Raw genomic sequence first — 13,994 nt, 5'->3', positions numbered from 1 at the left:
TAACATATGGTTTCTAATTGGCCAATAATTCTGATTTCAAGGCAATGCTGCCCTCTTGTGTCTCAGTAAGTCTTGACAAGACAACTTTGGTAGGACATCAGATCCAAAAGTTGTAACTGTGAACAAAAAAATGGACAAAGTTCCTTTTCAATAATTCAAATACAGGCCACAATCTGCAACTTGTTCATTAAAGGCAATACACGATTTACCATTGCCTTCAAGTCGTCTGTATAGATGAGTGCTGTTCAGAAATACCCAAATAATCAAGTAGTGATGGCAAAATGTTGGTAAAAAGAAAAGATTCCATCGAACAAGATGTAACAGACATTTATTGATTGTAAACTTTTGGAAAGGCAGGGCAGAGTAAATACATCAAACTGAACCTTGTGTCATGCCACATTATTGCATCTTCTGTGACCAGGAGAGATGGAATCAGGAATCACACCAAGACTCGACTGTCCTCCTGTCAGTAAACACACATACAACCCTGGAGTATTCGGCAAGCAATAAAGAGAAGTTGGCATGGCCATTTCTTGTAAAAGAAATCTTAAAAACACTTGAATATGGTCGGAAATTGCATGCAAACAGAAAAATGTACAGGTTGGCTGCAGAGTAAATGCACTCGCACAAGCTGTTGGAGTGATCAACACGTGAAGGAAAGAGGAGGAAGAGAGGAAGAGAGAGAGACAGAGCGAGAGAGAGAGAGAGAGAGAGAGAAAGAGAGAGAGAGAGAGAGAGAGAGAAAGAGAGAGAGGGAGAGAGAGAGAGCGAGAGAGAGAGCTTTCATTCCACACACTCATCCACTAATGACAAACTGACATGCTCAGATGTACAAACACAGGAAATGAAGAATGTGCCTCCGAGCGCGTGGCCATGAAACACAAACCAATGTTCTGTAGAAATAAGTGATAGCTGCTAACGTTTGTGCAAGTCAATGACCTGGCTGTTGGTGGGAGTCACACGTGGCCGTTTTGGACAAGCAAATGTACAATATACTATGTCATATACATTATTTACATCTTGTTCAGTCTAATAAAAGCATTGCCCTTTGCACACCTCACACACCTTCATCCCCAATTCAAGTGACACCAAGAAGTTCATCATTCCAAATTAGCAAGCAACCCAAAAAATAGCTATACGTTATCTCACTACGGCTCATCAGCAGCCTACGGTATTTTGTTTAAATATAAATATAAATCATTACTTTACTTTGCAAATGCATTTAATTGCAGACTAACAGATTGAGCAAATGAACACTTTTTGTACAAATTTTCAAAGATCTTCAAGAAGGGAAAATAACAGTGGAATGAAAATGGGGGGGAAAAGTGTTCGCTAAGGTCATTCTGCACATTGTTTTTTTTTCAGCAAAAACAAATGACTTTGTTCTTTTAAAGTATGAAACAATGACAGGCTTTCCATGGACACAGGAAACGCTAAGGTTGTGACTGGTCTAACTATTGTGTATGAAGCCATGTGTCATGGGTAAAGATGACTGGACCAGAGTGTGGGAGGATCATCGGGATTTGAGCAGCACTCTGTACATGGTTAAGCCCAGCACCGCAAACACCGTGGCCCCGACGCTCGCCCTGAGCCAGAAGGTGGAGCTCTTCAGGTCTGCTTGAGTGACATGTCTGTAAAAAACAGAGAGGGTGATAAAGGAGATAAATACAGAGACCAAGTGAAGGGAGGAACAGTTTAGAGTGAAGACGTCAAGATGAAAAAAGAGATGACAAGGAGAAAGATGAAAGAGCCTAGTTCGAGTGAGACCTCATCTATTAATCATAACTGGGTCGGAGCTGACTGATCACATCTCTGCACGATTTACAGCTCCTACTTTTTCCTCTTTCACTAATGACTCAATTTTGAATCACAAGTGACAAATGCAAGGCAAAGTAATCAGAGGTGTTTCTGTGAAAGATGATGCAAAAATGAACATATAGGGAAAATATGAATGAAGTGAGGAAAGGAAAGGCATGCTCTTAATGAAGCAGAAGCAAATCACACAGACGAGGGACATGCAGGTTTATAGTTGTGACATGAGACAACAAGACGAGACGTCTCAGACGGCTGAGAGCGAGTGACTGAGCAATGAAAAGAACTTGGAAATTGACACACCCTGAATTAAAGGATTCAAATCAACATGGAAACGCTGATTAAAACCCTCGTAAAAAGAGCTTGCTAGAAAATGTCAATATGAAGAAAGCTTTTAAAAAGACAACTTGAAGGGAACAGAACAGAGGACTAGTGACTGGTTAATAATGTTCTAAGCGACCTTCTAACTGACCAATTTTCCATATGGCTTGTTTACATAAGATGGTCCAATCTGGGCCTTTAGTATGTACGTATTGTGGATAAAGTTTCTTGTCCTTATCCATGATTATTCTTCTCTTTTATCTAACTTGTCTTAAGATAACAGTTAACCGAATCATTATTGAATGTTCCCGGTTTGCTGTTGTGTTTGTGCTTACGTGCATGAACTACAATATGTGTTTTTTATGTGTTTCTGCAAATGAGTCTCAGACTGCCTGATTCAGTACCTATTTTGTAGATGGGTTTTCATGGGATACACTGTTGCCAAAGTAACATGTTTAACTAAAAATTTACTTATTTCCTGCCTTTCGGGCCCCTGGAGTGTTTTTATAAGCACATTTCCCTTGAGAAATAATCTTGAAATTAAACTAAACAAATTTACTAGAGAGAACGAAGTAAAAAAAAATACATGCATATATATACTGTATGAAACAAGAACGAAAAGCTGATGGAAGATTCTTCATAAAGGAAAGTAAAAAGAAGTTGGAGGTGAAGACAGCCTCCAAACGATAGTCACTTATTACATTTGTGCATTATTATCTGTATCTACATCAAAAACTCATGTCAGTGTTTTCACAATTGAAAGCAGAGGCAATATTTACATAAGAAAGGATTTAAATGGCTTTTTGTTATAATTTTACAACACATTTAAAGTCACCAATTTTAATTTACTCTCTATAATCTGATATTTTACTTTGCCTTTGTATAATACTGCAAATTGTACAAGTGATGGCAGTGATAGTTTAATATTGGATTCACTTCCATTGGTTATAATTTGCATCATCTTCTTTCTGAACCTGTCGCTGAAGCATCAGTCTAATGCCTCAAAACCAAACAACTTCAACCATAGAATGAAAAAGAAGAAATGACTGATGGGAGAGAGCACAGATGGAAACGTGTCAGAAAGGTAAAGAGGACCTTCTCAGTACGACAGCGTAGAGTTTGGCCCTGACCGTCTGGAGCAGCTCAGAGTTGAGGAAGTTCTGACACAGGCAGAAGGTGCACCGGTTACAAGTGCACATGCAGCGCAGCCGGGCGTGGCTGAGGAGAGACAGCCACACAGAAACACAGAAACCACACACAGTGGGTATTAAACACATACCGAAGCAAACCCGGCAAACACACAGAGACAGCCAAGGGGAAGGGAAGAAAGTTAAGAGTTTAAAGACGACTCCAACAATACAAGGGTCCAAAGTGTCTCATCACAAGAGCCAAGCCCATAAAGAGAAGTAGAAATTGTTCAGCTGTGAGACCCATTCAGGGGAATGTGTTAACACAGTACAACAATCACTGAATGTTACTTCAACAATAAAGGGAAAGTAATTGAGAAAACACTGATGCATCTAAATGGCAACAGAAACACAGTAATCTATTCTGAATTTACCAAAACTTTCAACAAAAAAATGTTGAAACAAAAACCCATCTTTCAGTTCGGTAACATTATTTAATTGGTGTGTGGAAAAACGATAAACAATTTCTCAGAGGAAATGTTTGTTTGAGCCGCTGGGAGAGATCAACATTCGTTTAACTGCAGAGCCAAACACTGCATCAGACTGAAAGCTACATGCCCACAGGGCAGTGAAACATAGAATGAGGAGCATTATGTCAGAAACTGTGATGTGCAGAGAGCGGGAACGTGCCCACAGGGAATATGTTTACTCTGAGTGAGGGAATGAAGCAGCAGAAATTATAGCTAGTAGGCTATAGCTTTGTATTTAAACTATAAAATGTGTCTAGATGATTCCTAATAAAAAAACATCCCAACCACCACACTTGCTCACATAAATTAATTCTTAGATGATCTGTAGCTGTGGATTTACAAAACTAGTGGTCTGGTGTGGTTTTCCACAGACATATGGGAATGTTTAAACAAACTACAGATTGTCTTTAAAAAATATCTCCCGGTAGAATCAGCTTGCAGATAATTATAAAACACAGTCAGGTTGTAGCAACAGTTACCAAACTGAATTTCCATTTTATAAAAGAGAAAGCAATCTTCTTGTAGCCGAGAGTTTCTACCAACATGTAACCAATGTGGTTAAGTCCATATGAAATCATCACACATTAGGGCTGCACCATCACAGTGATGGGAGACTGACTCTGACTGGTCCAATCTCCCTTAATATAGGTCACAGAGAAAATGTGAGGGATTGTATTAGTTGAAGTAAAATTTGCTTGTGACATTGGTCACATTCTTAACCAAAGTTAGTTTATAATGTCATCAAGACCTCCAGAGAATGTTTGGTTATTGAGTCGGTGCTGAGATATCATTACTTATCTGCAGTGACATCATCATCGTAACTGACTGGGGAACAGCAGTTAGTGAAAAGTACCGTCAAGCACATGGAAAATTACACTACTTTTTTGTTGGACTCCTTACATGTCCTAAATCATGGTACCTCATTAGCTGGGAGGTTTTACATAAGAAAAGTCATAATAAAAGCATTTCACTTTAAAAGTTCTGTTATGACTCTGAAACATTATATACAAGAAGGCTGAGCCTCATGTTTATAAACACGTATTTAAACAACTAACTAAGTAAATATAATTTGTATGATATTGTAATCATGTCAAATAAAATATGCCACTTTAGTCTATAATGTATAACAAAGCTGCAACAATAAAGTTACAGTAACTGTAACACTAAAGAGCTGGATGGACTAAATACACATTTACCAATTAAAAATGGCTTCTTATAATTAAGTTCTTCAGTCAGCTAAATCTGCTGGCTAATGTGTAAAATACCTGGTGGAGGTATAAAGACTCTAGATCTAGTGTTTGAATACGTACGGGTACATGGCCATGGTGGTTAGTTTGGTGTAGATGTCTTTGCTGGGTGCTGCTGCTGTGCTGCAGGTGAAGGACTGGGGAGGCGGCATCTTGTGCTTCCTGCAGAACTCCAGGGGAGTGCAGCCATAGATCTGTTTGATCTCAGGCAGGTCAGACTTGGTTGCGATCATCATACACGGAGTCTTACTGTCCATGTAGTATTGCTGAGGGAGGAGGAGAGAGGGTGAGGAACGGTTGTGTTTAAGATATTAAACGAGTCAACAGTTGTCTTGGTAAAACAGCTTGGTTTTACCTTGAAGACTTTGGCGCAGTATTCAAAGGAGTAAGGGTTACTGACATCATACACCAGGCAGACTATGTCACAGGCCATATCAGCGTCGGACAAATAGTCGAAGTCAGGGAACACTTCATGAAGCTGGAGGGAAGACGACAGGAGAGGACATGAGGAAAGAGAGGCTCCTTCTTTTACTGAGCAACGGTGCCCTCCTCTTTCATCTAGAGACAAAACTGTCTATCAATCTGTTTTTTTATGGCTTATACATACAGCCAGATAAGTACAGCCAACCTCCTGCTGGGTTGGTCTTGATGGTTCACAGTTGACAATTGTGCACACAATTTATATTACTTTAACATATGGTACTTAATTGTTTTGTTATATGATGAAATGAAATACATAATTTATTATTAAATATTAGTACTTTACTATTACTATCCTTATTTTTGTTTAATCCCTGGAAAAGCTTTAATTAGACACTACAATTACAGAAATGTATATAAATTCAAATCATATTTAAATATGAGGGGTTTCTGATACTCACCAGAAGGTATTTCTCCTGACCGTAAACATATGTTGTGCTGATAGCGTAGTAGGATCTGTGTTCCTCTCGAATGGTCTTTTGGCGCTAAGAGGGAAAAGGGTCACATAAATCAGTCAATATATACTATATATTAATACTTTAAAAAAACACAGCTACATGACATGAAATATTTAAATGGAATACTTCCCATACGTGATAATGTGATGGAATATTAACGTTTTGTAGTGTCAGTGTTGAAGTGTTGAAACACAGTTTTATTCACTACAGGACACAGTGAGTTATCTTTGATAGCAAAATATGCATTTACATTTTTATGTCTATAACTATAAAAATACGGACCATTTATATTTACAACTATGTTTGTTTTACCATGAGGTTTCTACCAAGGAAAGCCTGGAGGAAACCGCTCTTGCCGCTGCCAATGTCTCCAAAGACGTTACAGCGGAAGACGCCGCGCTGGGTCTGCTTCTTCTGCAGGTCGATCTTCTTATCTCTGGTCACTGCAGAGGGCAAAACCCACACACAGGCGTCAGAGGATCAGTTCAGACTGCTGCTGTACTCAACACATGCCTGCAGCCAGTCAGCAGCAACAGTCAGATCAATGTGCTGTTTACTAACTAACTGTGTGATGAAGTACTAATAAAGTATTAATAAAACTTAATTTTTTCCTTGAAACATTGCAGTGCATTGCTTCTCTCTCGCATTCTTGATAAATAAAAATCAACACAATCAGGACCTACATTTCATTATATAGGTTTATAATAGCTAAAATGTAAACTACAAATGTCACAAACCTGTAATCCCTGATGCCTGTGACTCCTGCTCAGCAACTATAGAGTAACCAAGATAACCCAAATACTCCAGGCATCGCTGGACGTCCAGATATGTCGTCAGCCTGAACGTGAGAAAGATGGAGGAAAACAAACTAAGTAGTGGATCCATTAATATAGAAATCTGGCATCTAACCAACAGCATCTTTTGGATTTGACCACCAGAAGTAGCCAAAGTCAGACCTTTTTTTTACTCCATTATATTACATTACATTTTAATTTATTGACGCTTCTATCCAAAGCGACTTACAATAAGTGCATTCAACCCCGAGGGGTACAAACCAAGAACAACAAGAATCAAGAAAGTACAATTTCTTCAAAAATAAAGCAAAACTACAAAGTGCTATAAGTAAGTGACATTTAATTTTTTTTTTTTTTTTTATTTATTCAAGGTATAACCCACATTGTTTCTCCTAAAATTATACTAAATTGTCCCCCTTACGTCCACTGGGAGAGATATCCCTGGTAGGTGATCCAGCCGTTGTCATTAGTGGAAACTGTGTTACTGACATCAGCTCCCCAGGGCATGTAGGGAAAAACCTCAAACAGGTCCTTCAGCTCATCTGGTGACAAGGCACAGTCTCGATCCTGTTTGACACAAAGATTGTGGGTGAGGGAATCTGGACCGAAATATGGAAAACGATGCTAAAGGTAGGAAATATTTCAGGTGTGATTCTAAGTGTGAATATTAACTGATTGAAGTACACTTGCTCCGTAGATAACAGTATGTAACTCAGTGTAATTCACTTTGTTTACCACTTGTAAATCTCTACAGGACAAAAAACACATGATGGACCAAAGCACACGCTCTCAGTTGGACACTGATTAGTATAATAGAAAGCCGATCTTGACACAGGCCACCGCTTTCACTCCTTGACCGAGCCTAATGCTCCTGTCAATCCATGCTCAGCGGTGAGGGGTTAAATCACGCCTGGCCAGGTGGACAGGGTTGGCTCTGGGTGAGGAATTTGTTTCCGCACGGTGCTGGGTACTGAGCAGCTTCTCTCCGAGGCAGAGGCTAATGTAAATAAAGAAGCAGACTTACAGGATCGTACCTTATCATGTTTGTCAAAGACGCTCTGGAGGAAGAGGTAGGCATTGTGGTTGAGCTCCGTGGTGCAGTCTATTGGGACTTTCAACCTGGAGAGAATTAAATATGACACAGACACAAGATGAACACAATGAACATTACTACACAAATAAAAGACAATGTTTCAGTTCAATTATAAAACGTGGCAGTGGGGATTTAGGTTGGCATATTAGCAGATGTGATGAGAATGTACATGTTAAGTCAACTATTGATCCTTCTTTGCTAAAAATTATGGTGTTACATCAATTAAGCTGTTTTCCGACATGAACCTCAGAAAATGCCCGGAAATTGGGCCAGGAATCTAGTAACAAATTAACAACATTGAAAGTTTGACCAAAGGCACAACTGGGGATCATTTTCTCTCCTTCAAACAGACAGACGATAGAATAATATCATGTTTGTGTCAACTAAAACAAAAAGGAGAACATTTTATTTGAGAAAATACAGTTTTAGCCTGGGCTACACGATGCAACCTTCATATATACTGATGGAAACCATAAAAAGGTTCTGGACTCACGGTGGGAAGAGGTAGTCCTGATTTAACTCCAGGTCATCGTCATATCCGAACCTCCTCAGCACCGTCCAGGTCGTTTCATGACGGCCTCGCTGAATGAACAGGGTGTGCAGGAACAGGAAGCCTAGAGTGGAAAGACACATAAATACAAAACAGTTATAAAGTAATGAAAAAAGCAGTTTAGTTATTGTATGGTTAAAGAAAAGGTGGTCGATCCGTTTGTTCCTACCTTTCAGACTGAGTCCGTTATCACAGAGTCCATCACTTAAATTCTTCCTCACTACATTTTTTACATCCTCTAACGCCTGAGGCTCGAGTGGGGTGTTGAAACATGTCCGCTATGAACAATCAGACAGAGACATTATTGTACTTGTCTTCAACACTAGCAATAGTAATATGGGATTATTTCAAAAAGCTGAGTTGCTAAATGTAGTTTTACATATTCATCGGTTGATTTACCTGGAAGAAGTTGAGCTCAATATCATTAAGAATCCCATCATTGTCTAGATCAGACACTTTGAAGATTCGAGTCAGAGCTTTCACACAAAGCAGCTTCATCTGGAAATAAAGGTGATAAAAGGAAGTTACTACATTTAAGATATTTCACACTTTTATATACAAAAGAAACATTTTGCTTTTAGGGATTTAAGTCCCACAGACTTTTGGGTTCAGATTAAAGAAATTTAAATATACTGTGAAATTCTGTTAAATGTAAATTTAGAGGGATTTTCTAATGCAAGCCTTGATGCAAAACAATGCACTCGGTCACAACCGCAATGTGAACAGTGGTGCTGACTTTGCATTGTTGTATTTATGCTCTTACGTCTTTCCTCTCCGGACAGTAGAGGGGGCCGGTGGGGTGCAGAACGGCTTTTTGGGCGTAGTAAAACAGCTCTGAGATGTTCTTCAGGTTTTTTGCAGAACACTATTCACATAACAAAAGAGGAAGAAAGGATTGCGGATAACAAATGGATGAAAATGTATTTTCAATACTGCAGTGCAGCATTATAATGACCTCAAGAGCCTTGATGCATATAAACATCTTAACACCTTTGAAAATCTCACTGTGCTGCAGCTTAATGTGAACAAATGTCTGTTATATCAACTTTTTCCTGGAGAAGCAAGACAACGGCTGTTTATCTAAATGTCCCTGTGTGTGTGTGTGTGTATGTGTGTGTGCACGTATATATGTGTGTGTATTTACAGTATATTCGGTTATGTGTATGTGTGTGAAAGGTAAGTCAGGGCCAGACAGGGTTTACACATAGGATCTGTCTGAGCATCAGAAAAAAACACCAGTGAATCCCTATTAGGAGCCAGTAGTTAGGTGTTAAAGACTGACACAGGAGGAGGTTAAGAGTCAGTGACCCCGCTCAGACCTGGAATTAACATCTCTCCTGAGTGATCCGATCACAAGCAGTCAGCGCTAAGTACAACTCACCCATATGTGTCCTGAGATCAGATCACTCACAACTCACTGGGAGATGGTCTGGAATTCATGTGGCCACATTATTTTCTCTGTGTGAATGAATATGCAACCTTTGCCACAATCGAAGAACCTCTTACCAACCATTCATTGACTTGTTGACACTGGTGACCTCATAATGAATGTAACAGAAACTCAAAGGGGATAAAGCTGTATTCATATCTGCCCACAGCTCATTGATTCTGACTGACTGGGTAAAAACAACATTATTTGGTCCTAGCGATCACAAATAACATTTGGGATAATTTGCATAAAGAGCGATGAAGTGAGCAGGACGGGTGTTAATGAAAGATGTGAACATGATCAGTGGGATTGTGTTCCACGGATAAGGAGTCACAGTACAGTTCATCATGACGTGGGTTTGAGTTCATCTTAGAGCTGCTGTCAAGTATCAAATCCACTTGCACTGAACATACTACTGTCACTCATTACTCTAAAACTGAAATTCAGCACATTTACAGTTGCTGTGCTTCCTCATTGTGAACACTGCATGTTGGACACTGGCACAATATAGCTTCTACAGAGGAGATGACACAACAGCGAGGATAATAGAGCAAATCTGTTGTGAGGCTTCCCCAGTCGAGCAGTTCACAAAAATCACACACCTAATAATGACAAATATTATGGGAGAAACTGTTTGGTTGAAAGTGAACATCGGAAATATGAACATGTTGTGTGATCTTCAGTTGGCTTTGAATTGTTTCCTATCGTTGATAGCAATGCATTGTCCCACACTGAAACGTATTGTTTCACTAGTGAGGAACTAGAGCAACAGTAAACAAAGAGTTCCGTGACTCACCTCAACACAGGTCTCTATCTCACTGTACTGGTTCATTATGGGAAGTATGGTCTCCATGCTGCTGTGTTCCACCAAGTCCGACTTGTTCCCCACCAGGATCAGAGGAACCCTGGACAACACAACCACAACATTGAATATTAAGACAAAAATATGTAATTTCTTTGGACACGTTTCTGTATTTTTCCTACAATAACAGCAGTGGCTCATGCAAAAAAGGATCTTTTCGAAAACTTTCCATTGGGTCGATTGTGCAGTAGTAGCTATCTGTGCTAACGGTCAGAGACAGAGAAACAGGCGTCCTCTGTCTCCCTATTTCATTTTTCTGAACCCGACATGAAAAACACAACTCTGGAATATTTTTAAAACAAGTTCACACCTGCTGTCCTTGTCCGTGTTCTCAATAATGAGAGGGATCCAGTGGCTGGTCACCTACACAGACCGACACAAAGGTAGACAAGATCAAACTTCTGAGACACTACTCCTAATTTATGAGTCACATTTATAAAGTTTAACTGTAATACAAACAATTTATGGAAATGCGAGCAGCAGCACAGGTAACTCACCTTTTCTATGGACTTCTTGTTGTTGACAGCGTAGACAATGCAAATGACATTTGCCTATGAGAGAGGCAGACACAAGTTTATAAGCTTTGACCTGAACACATCTCTTCTCTCTCTGCCACAAAAATGCAATGCCTCACCTTAGAGATCTCCTGAAACAGCTGCTCGTCCGTCTGCTCGGCCTCTGTCGCGAAAAGGACAAACGTACGATTGTTAAAATCTAGAAACTGTTTTTTTTTCTCAACTACCCAGGCAGGAAATAGGGTGAAGATATATGATTTGAAAGATTTATGATTAACCAAGACGTTACCAAAATGGACAACAGTAGATAAAGCACCATCAGATAGTAGCATTTTTACTTCAGAGGGGAAAAGAGGAAACAGTCATGGCCTTAAACTACCTGAATAGTCCACGATGTGAGTGGGAACTCTCTCTGGTGTGACATCGGCAGGTATGGTGATTTCCTCAGCTCGGTAGGGCACCTAGGAACAACACAAGTGTTAGACTATGGTATAACTGACTTCATTAATCCTGATGTGAAGTGTGTCAATATCTGACATAATAGGTTTCTCTGTACCACATGTGGGAACTCCTCGCTGACCAGGGACATGATGAGAGACGTCTTCCCCACCTTGGCTGTGGAGAGAGGGAGAACCGGGGGTAATTTAGCATTCCTTGAATTGTGACTTAATGATATGGTCCCAAATTATTTAAAGATACAAATGTTAAAATCAGTCAATCTCCATAATTATCAGGATTAAAGTCACATGATTATATATTTGAAATGTACACACTGATTTTTGCTCCTGGGTGAAGGTTGTGGTTTTAAACGTTTCTTTATGAGCAGAGAATGACTTGATAAAAATACTTGATAAACAGGAACACATTTAGTGAAACCTCCGAACTGTTTTTGAACAAATCAGGAGCATTATATTGACATATACTGAGCCTTTGTTATACTGCTATAGATGCAAATGATAATGCAGTAGTTGTTGATATTGTTTATCTCCCAGCCCATTCAACAAACCATCAATAAATCATGATAAGATATGTTAATGTGTTTCTTGTTGGGACTACATTTCTGTATTTAGCAATAGAGAATAGTAATAAACTATTACTATCACGAGGAGACACAGATTTCATGTTATGAACATTACAAAGCAACATTGTCATTTTGTTTGGCTGGTGGGTGATCTAAGAGATACAGGGTCCATCCTGGATCTGATCTGCTTATTCAATTCTGTTTCAAGAACTAAATATCAAATGAGTGACAAGTCTAGATAATAAAACGGTTTATTTTGAGGACACTTACCTTTATTCACAGATATTATAATTATTAAGTGAGCAGAGGAAACTTGCAAAAGGGAAGATGTCACTTGACAGCTCTGGAGATATTTGTGCACTATAAACTCAGGTCACAGAGAAATGGCTCTCATATAATTTTAAAGCTCGACCCAGTAGGATACCCACGTCTTCAATGATTACAACAGTTAAAATTGAAACGCTAAATATGTTTTCAAATTGGTCCTTCAAAGATATTTCTAGGTTCCCAGGCCATTGGGAGGATGCTCAATGAAATACAACACATACTGAACGAAATCATTTGAAGTAAAATGACCCAGATGCTGGGTTAAGAGAGAAGAATGATCTGCTGCACGTTTAATATATGTTATTGTTCTTTACGTTAACTACCAAGTGGGGGTTTGAATGGTCCACACGTCATCAGGGGTCTGACAGCATCACATGTGCAGCTGGTAGCCTCACACAATCTCTCAAACACACAACACACACAACACACACACACTTTCTCTCACACCGTCGGCTTTACTTACACTCTCCCACTAATAAGATCCTCACGTCTTTCCGCATGGTGTCCGTGTATGTGAACCATGTATGCTCCGCTCCAGAGAGGATGAAGAGGGAGACTCACTCCCAGCTCTGCGGGCCTGACTCGCTCTGCTCGCGGCTACCTTCACCTGTCCAGCTCCGGTTCTCTCAGCGGACCGACACCAGCCATTAGATGAGTCCTGGGTTTATATTGTCTGGTGTAAATCTGTCTTTTCTTCCCGGGGACACAGTCCACAAGGAGCAGGCTCTGCTTGCGTTCAGCTAGCTAACCTCACTTGACTGTGACAGCAGCGTTAGCGTTAGCGTGTGTCCTTCGCCACGCCCCTCCGACTCAGCTGACCGAGCAAAGATCGTGTATTGACTACAGAGTCATTCCCTGTCCTCGTTTGTACTGCGCCATCCCTCTACTGTAATGGTTAACTTTGTATTTACGCCGAGAACCTAATTTGTGTTTTGGAATAAATATTTGCACTATTTCTAACGGAAACTAACTTTTTAGTATCACCCTTACCCTAACCCTATAGTTATGTACACACTGTTTTTCTACTTGCTCGTTAAATCATCCTAATATAATTTATTTTATTTTGTGTTAAGGGTATTTAATGTTTTAATTTGACCTCATTCTGACCCTCCTGCTGCTTTAAAAACCAATTGCCTGCTGATGTGTGGATCAATAAAGTTTTACTCATCTGAATGTGTTCGATGATGTGTTAGATTGCTCGACGACATTTGTGGGACCTGGAAAAAGGCGCAGAGTGAGACGTCCTATATTTTGTCACAGCTCGGCAGCACCTTTCAATATGTGCCGCCATCTACAGCCAAGAAAAGTAACTGCAGCAGCCAGAGGTAAAGAGGGATGTACTCTAGGAATACTCTCAGTAAGTTTCAGATCAAATACACTCAAATACTCCACTACTATCAGGGTACAGGTTGTATGAGAACACCATTC

The 13,994-nt window shown here is 39.8% G+C and overlaps 1 protein-coding gene across 3 annotated transcripts; it reads right to left on the bottom strand.

The window, feature by feature from the left end:
• Nucleotides 1–311: 311 nt before the first annotated feature.
• Nucleotides 312–13,349, bottom strand: LOC133027739 (mitochondrial Rho GTPase 1-A-like). 3 transcript variants are annotated; one of them, XM_061094836.1, is made up of 20 exons: nt 13,030–13,349; nt 11,775–11,833; nt 11,598–11,679; nt 11,338–11,381; nt 11,201–11,254; nt 11,014–11,066; nt 10,638–10,746; nt 9,176–9,277; nt 8,812–8,910; nt 8,582–8,690; nt 8,356–8,476; nt 7,804–7,888; nt 7,191–7,336; nt 6,713–6,813; nt 6,288–6,418; nt 5,919–6,002; nt 5,393–5,515; nt 5,101–5,303; nt 3,229–3,351; nt 312–1,631 (listed from the first exon to the last, which is right to left on the bottom strand). In XM_061094836.1, exons 1-20 carry the CDS (start codon nt 13,064–13,066, stop codon nt 1,514–1,516), a joined length of 1,983 nt encoding a protein of 660 aa, XP_060950819.1. In that variant the 5' UTR covers nt 13,067–13,349; the 3' UTR covers nt 312–1,513. The 3 variants fall into 3 exon arrangements, with proteins under 3 accessions (XP_060950819.1, XP_060950828.1, XP_060950834.1); XM_061094845.1 differs by having other exon boundaries at nt 11,775–11,828; nt 13,030–13,050; XM_061094851.1 differs by lacking the exon at nt 3,229–3,351.
• Nucleotides 13,350–13,994: the final 645 nt, after the last annotated feature.

This window comes from Limanda limanda, chromosome 2 (assembly GCF_963576545.1).
Source record: "Limanda limanda chromosome 2, fLimLim1.1, whole genome shotgun sequence".
In the NCBI taxonomy this organism is placed as follows: domain Eukaryota; kingdom Metazoa; phylum Chordata; class Actinopteri; order Pleuronectiformes; family Pleuronectidae; genus Limanda; species Limanda limanda.
Note: the sequence above shows the minus strand (reverse complement) of the source record. Positions and strands in the feature narration are given on the sequence as shown.

Bases quoted from the DNA above. Each gene is read 5' to 3' on its own strand.
- LOC133027739 (XM_061094836.1), bottom strand. From the start codon at position 13,066: ATGCGGAAAGACGTGAGGATCTTATTAGTGGGAGAGT. The intron at 11,067-11,200 runs GTGAGTTACCTG...CGGTCTGTGTAG, and splicing joins ACAAGAAGTCCATAGAAAAG to GTGACCAGCCACTGGATCCC. The intron at 5,304-5,392 runs GTAAAACCAAGC...CTCCTCCCTCAG, and splicing joins ACTGCGCCAAAGTCTTCAAG to CAATACTACATGGACAGTAA.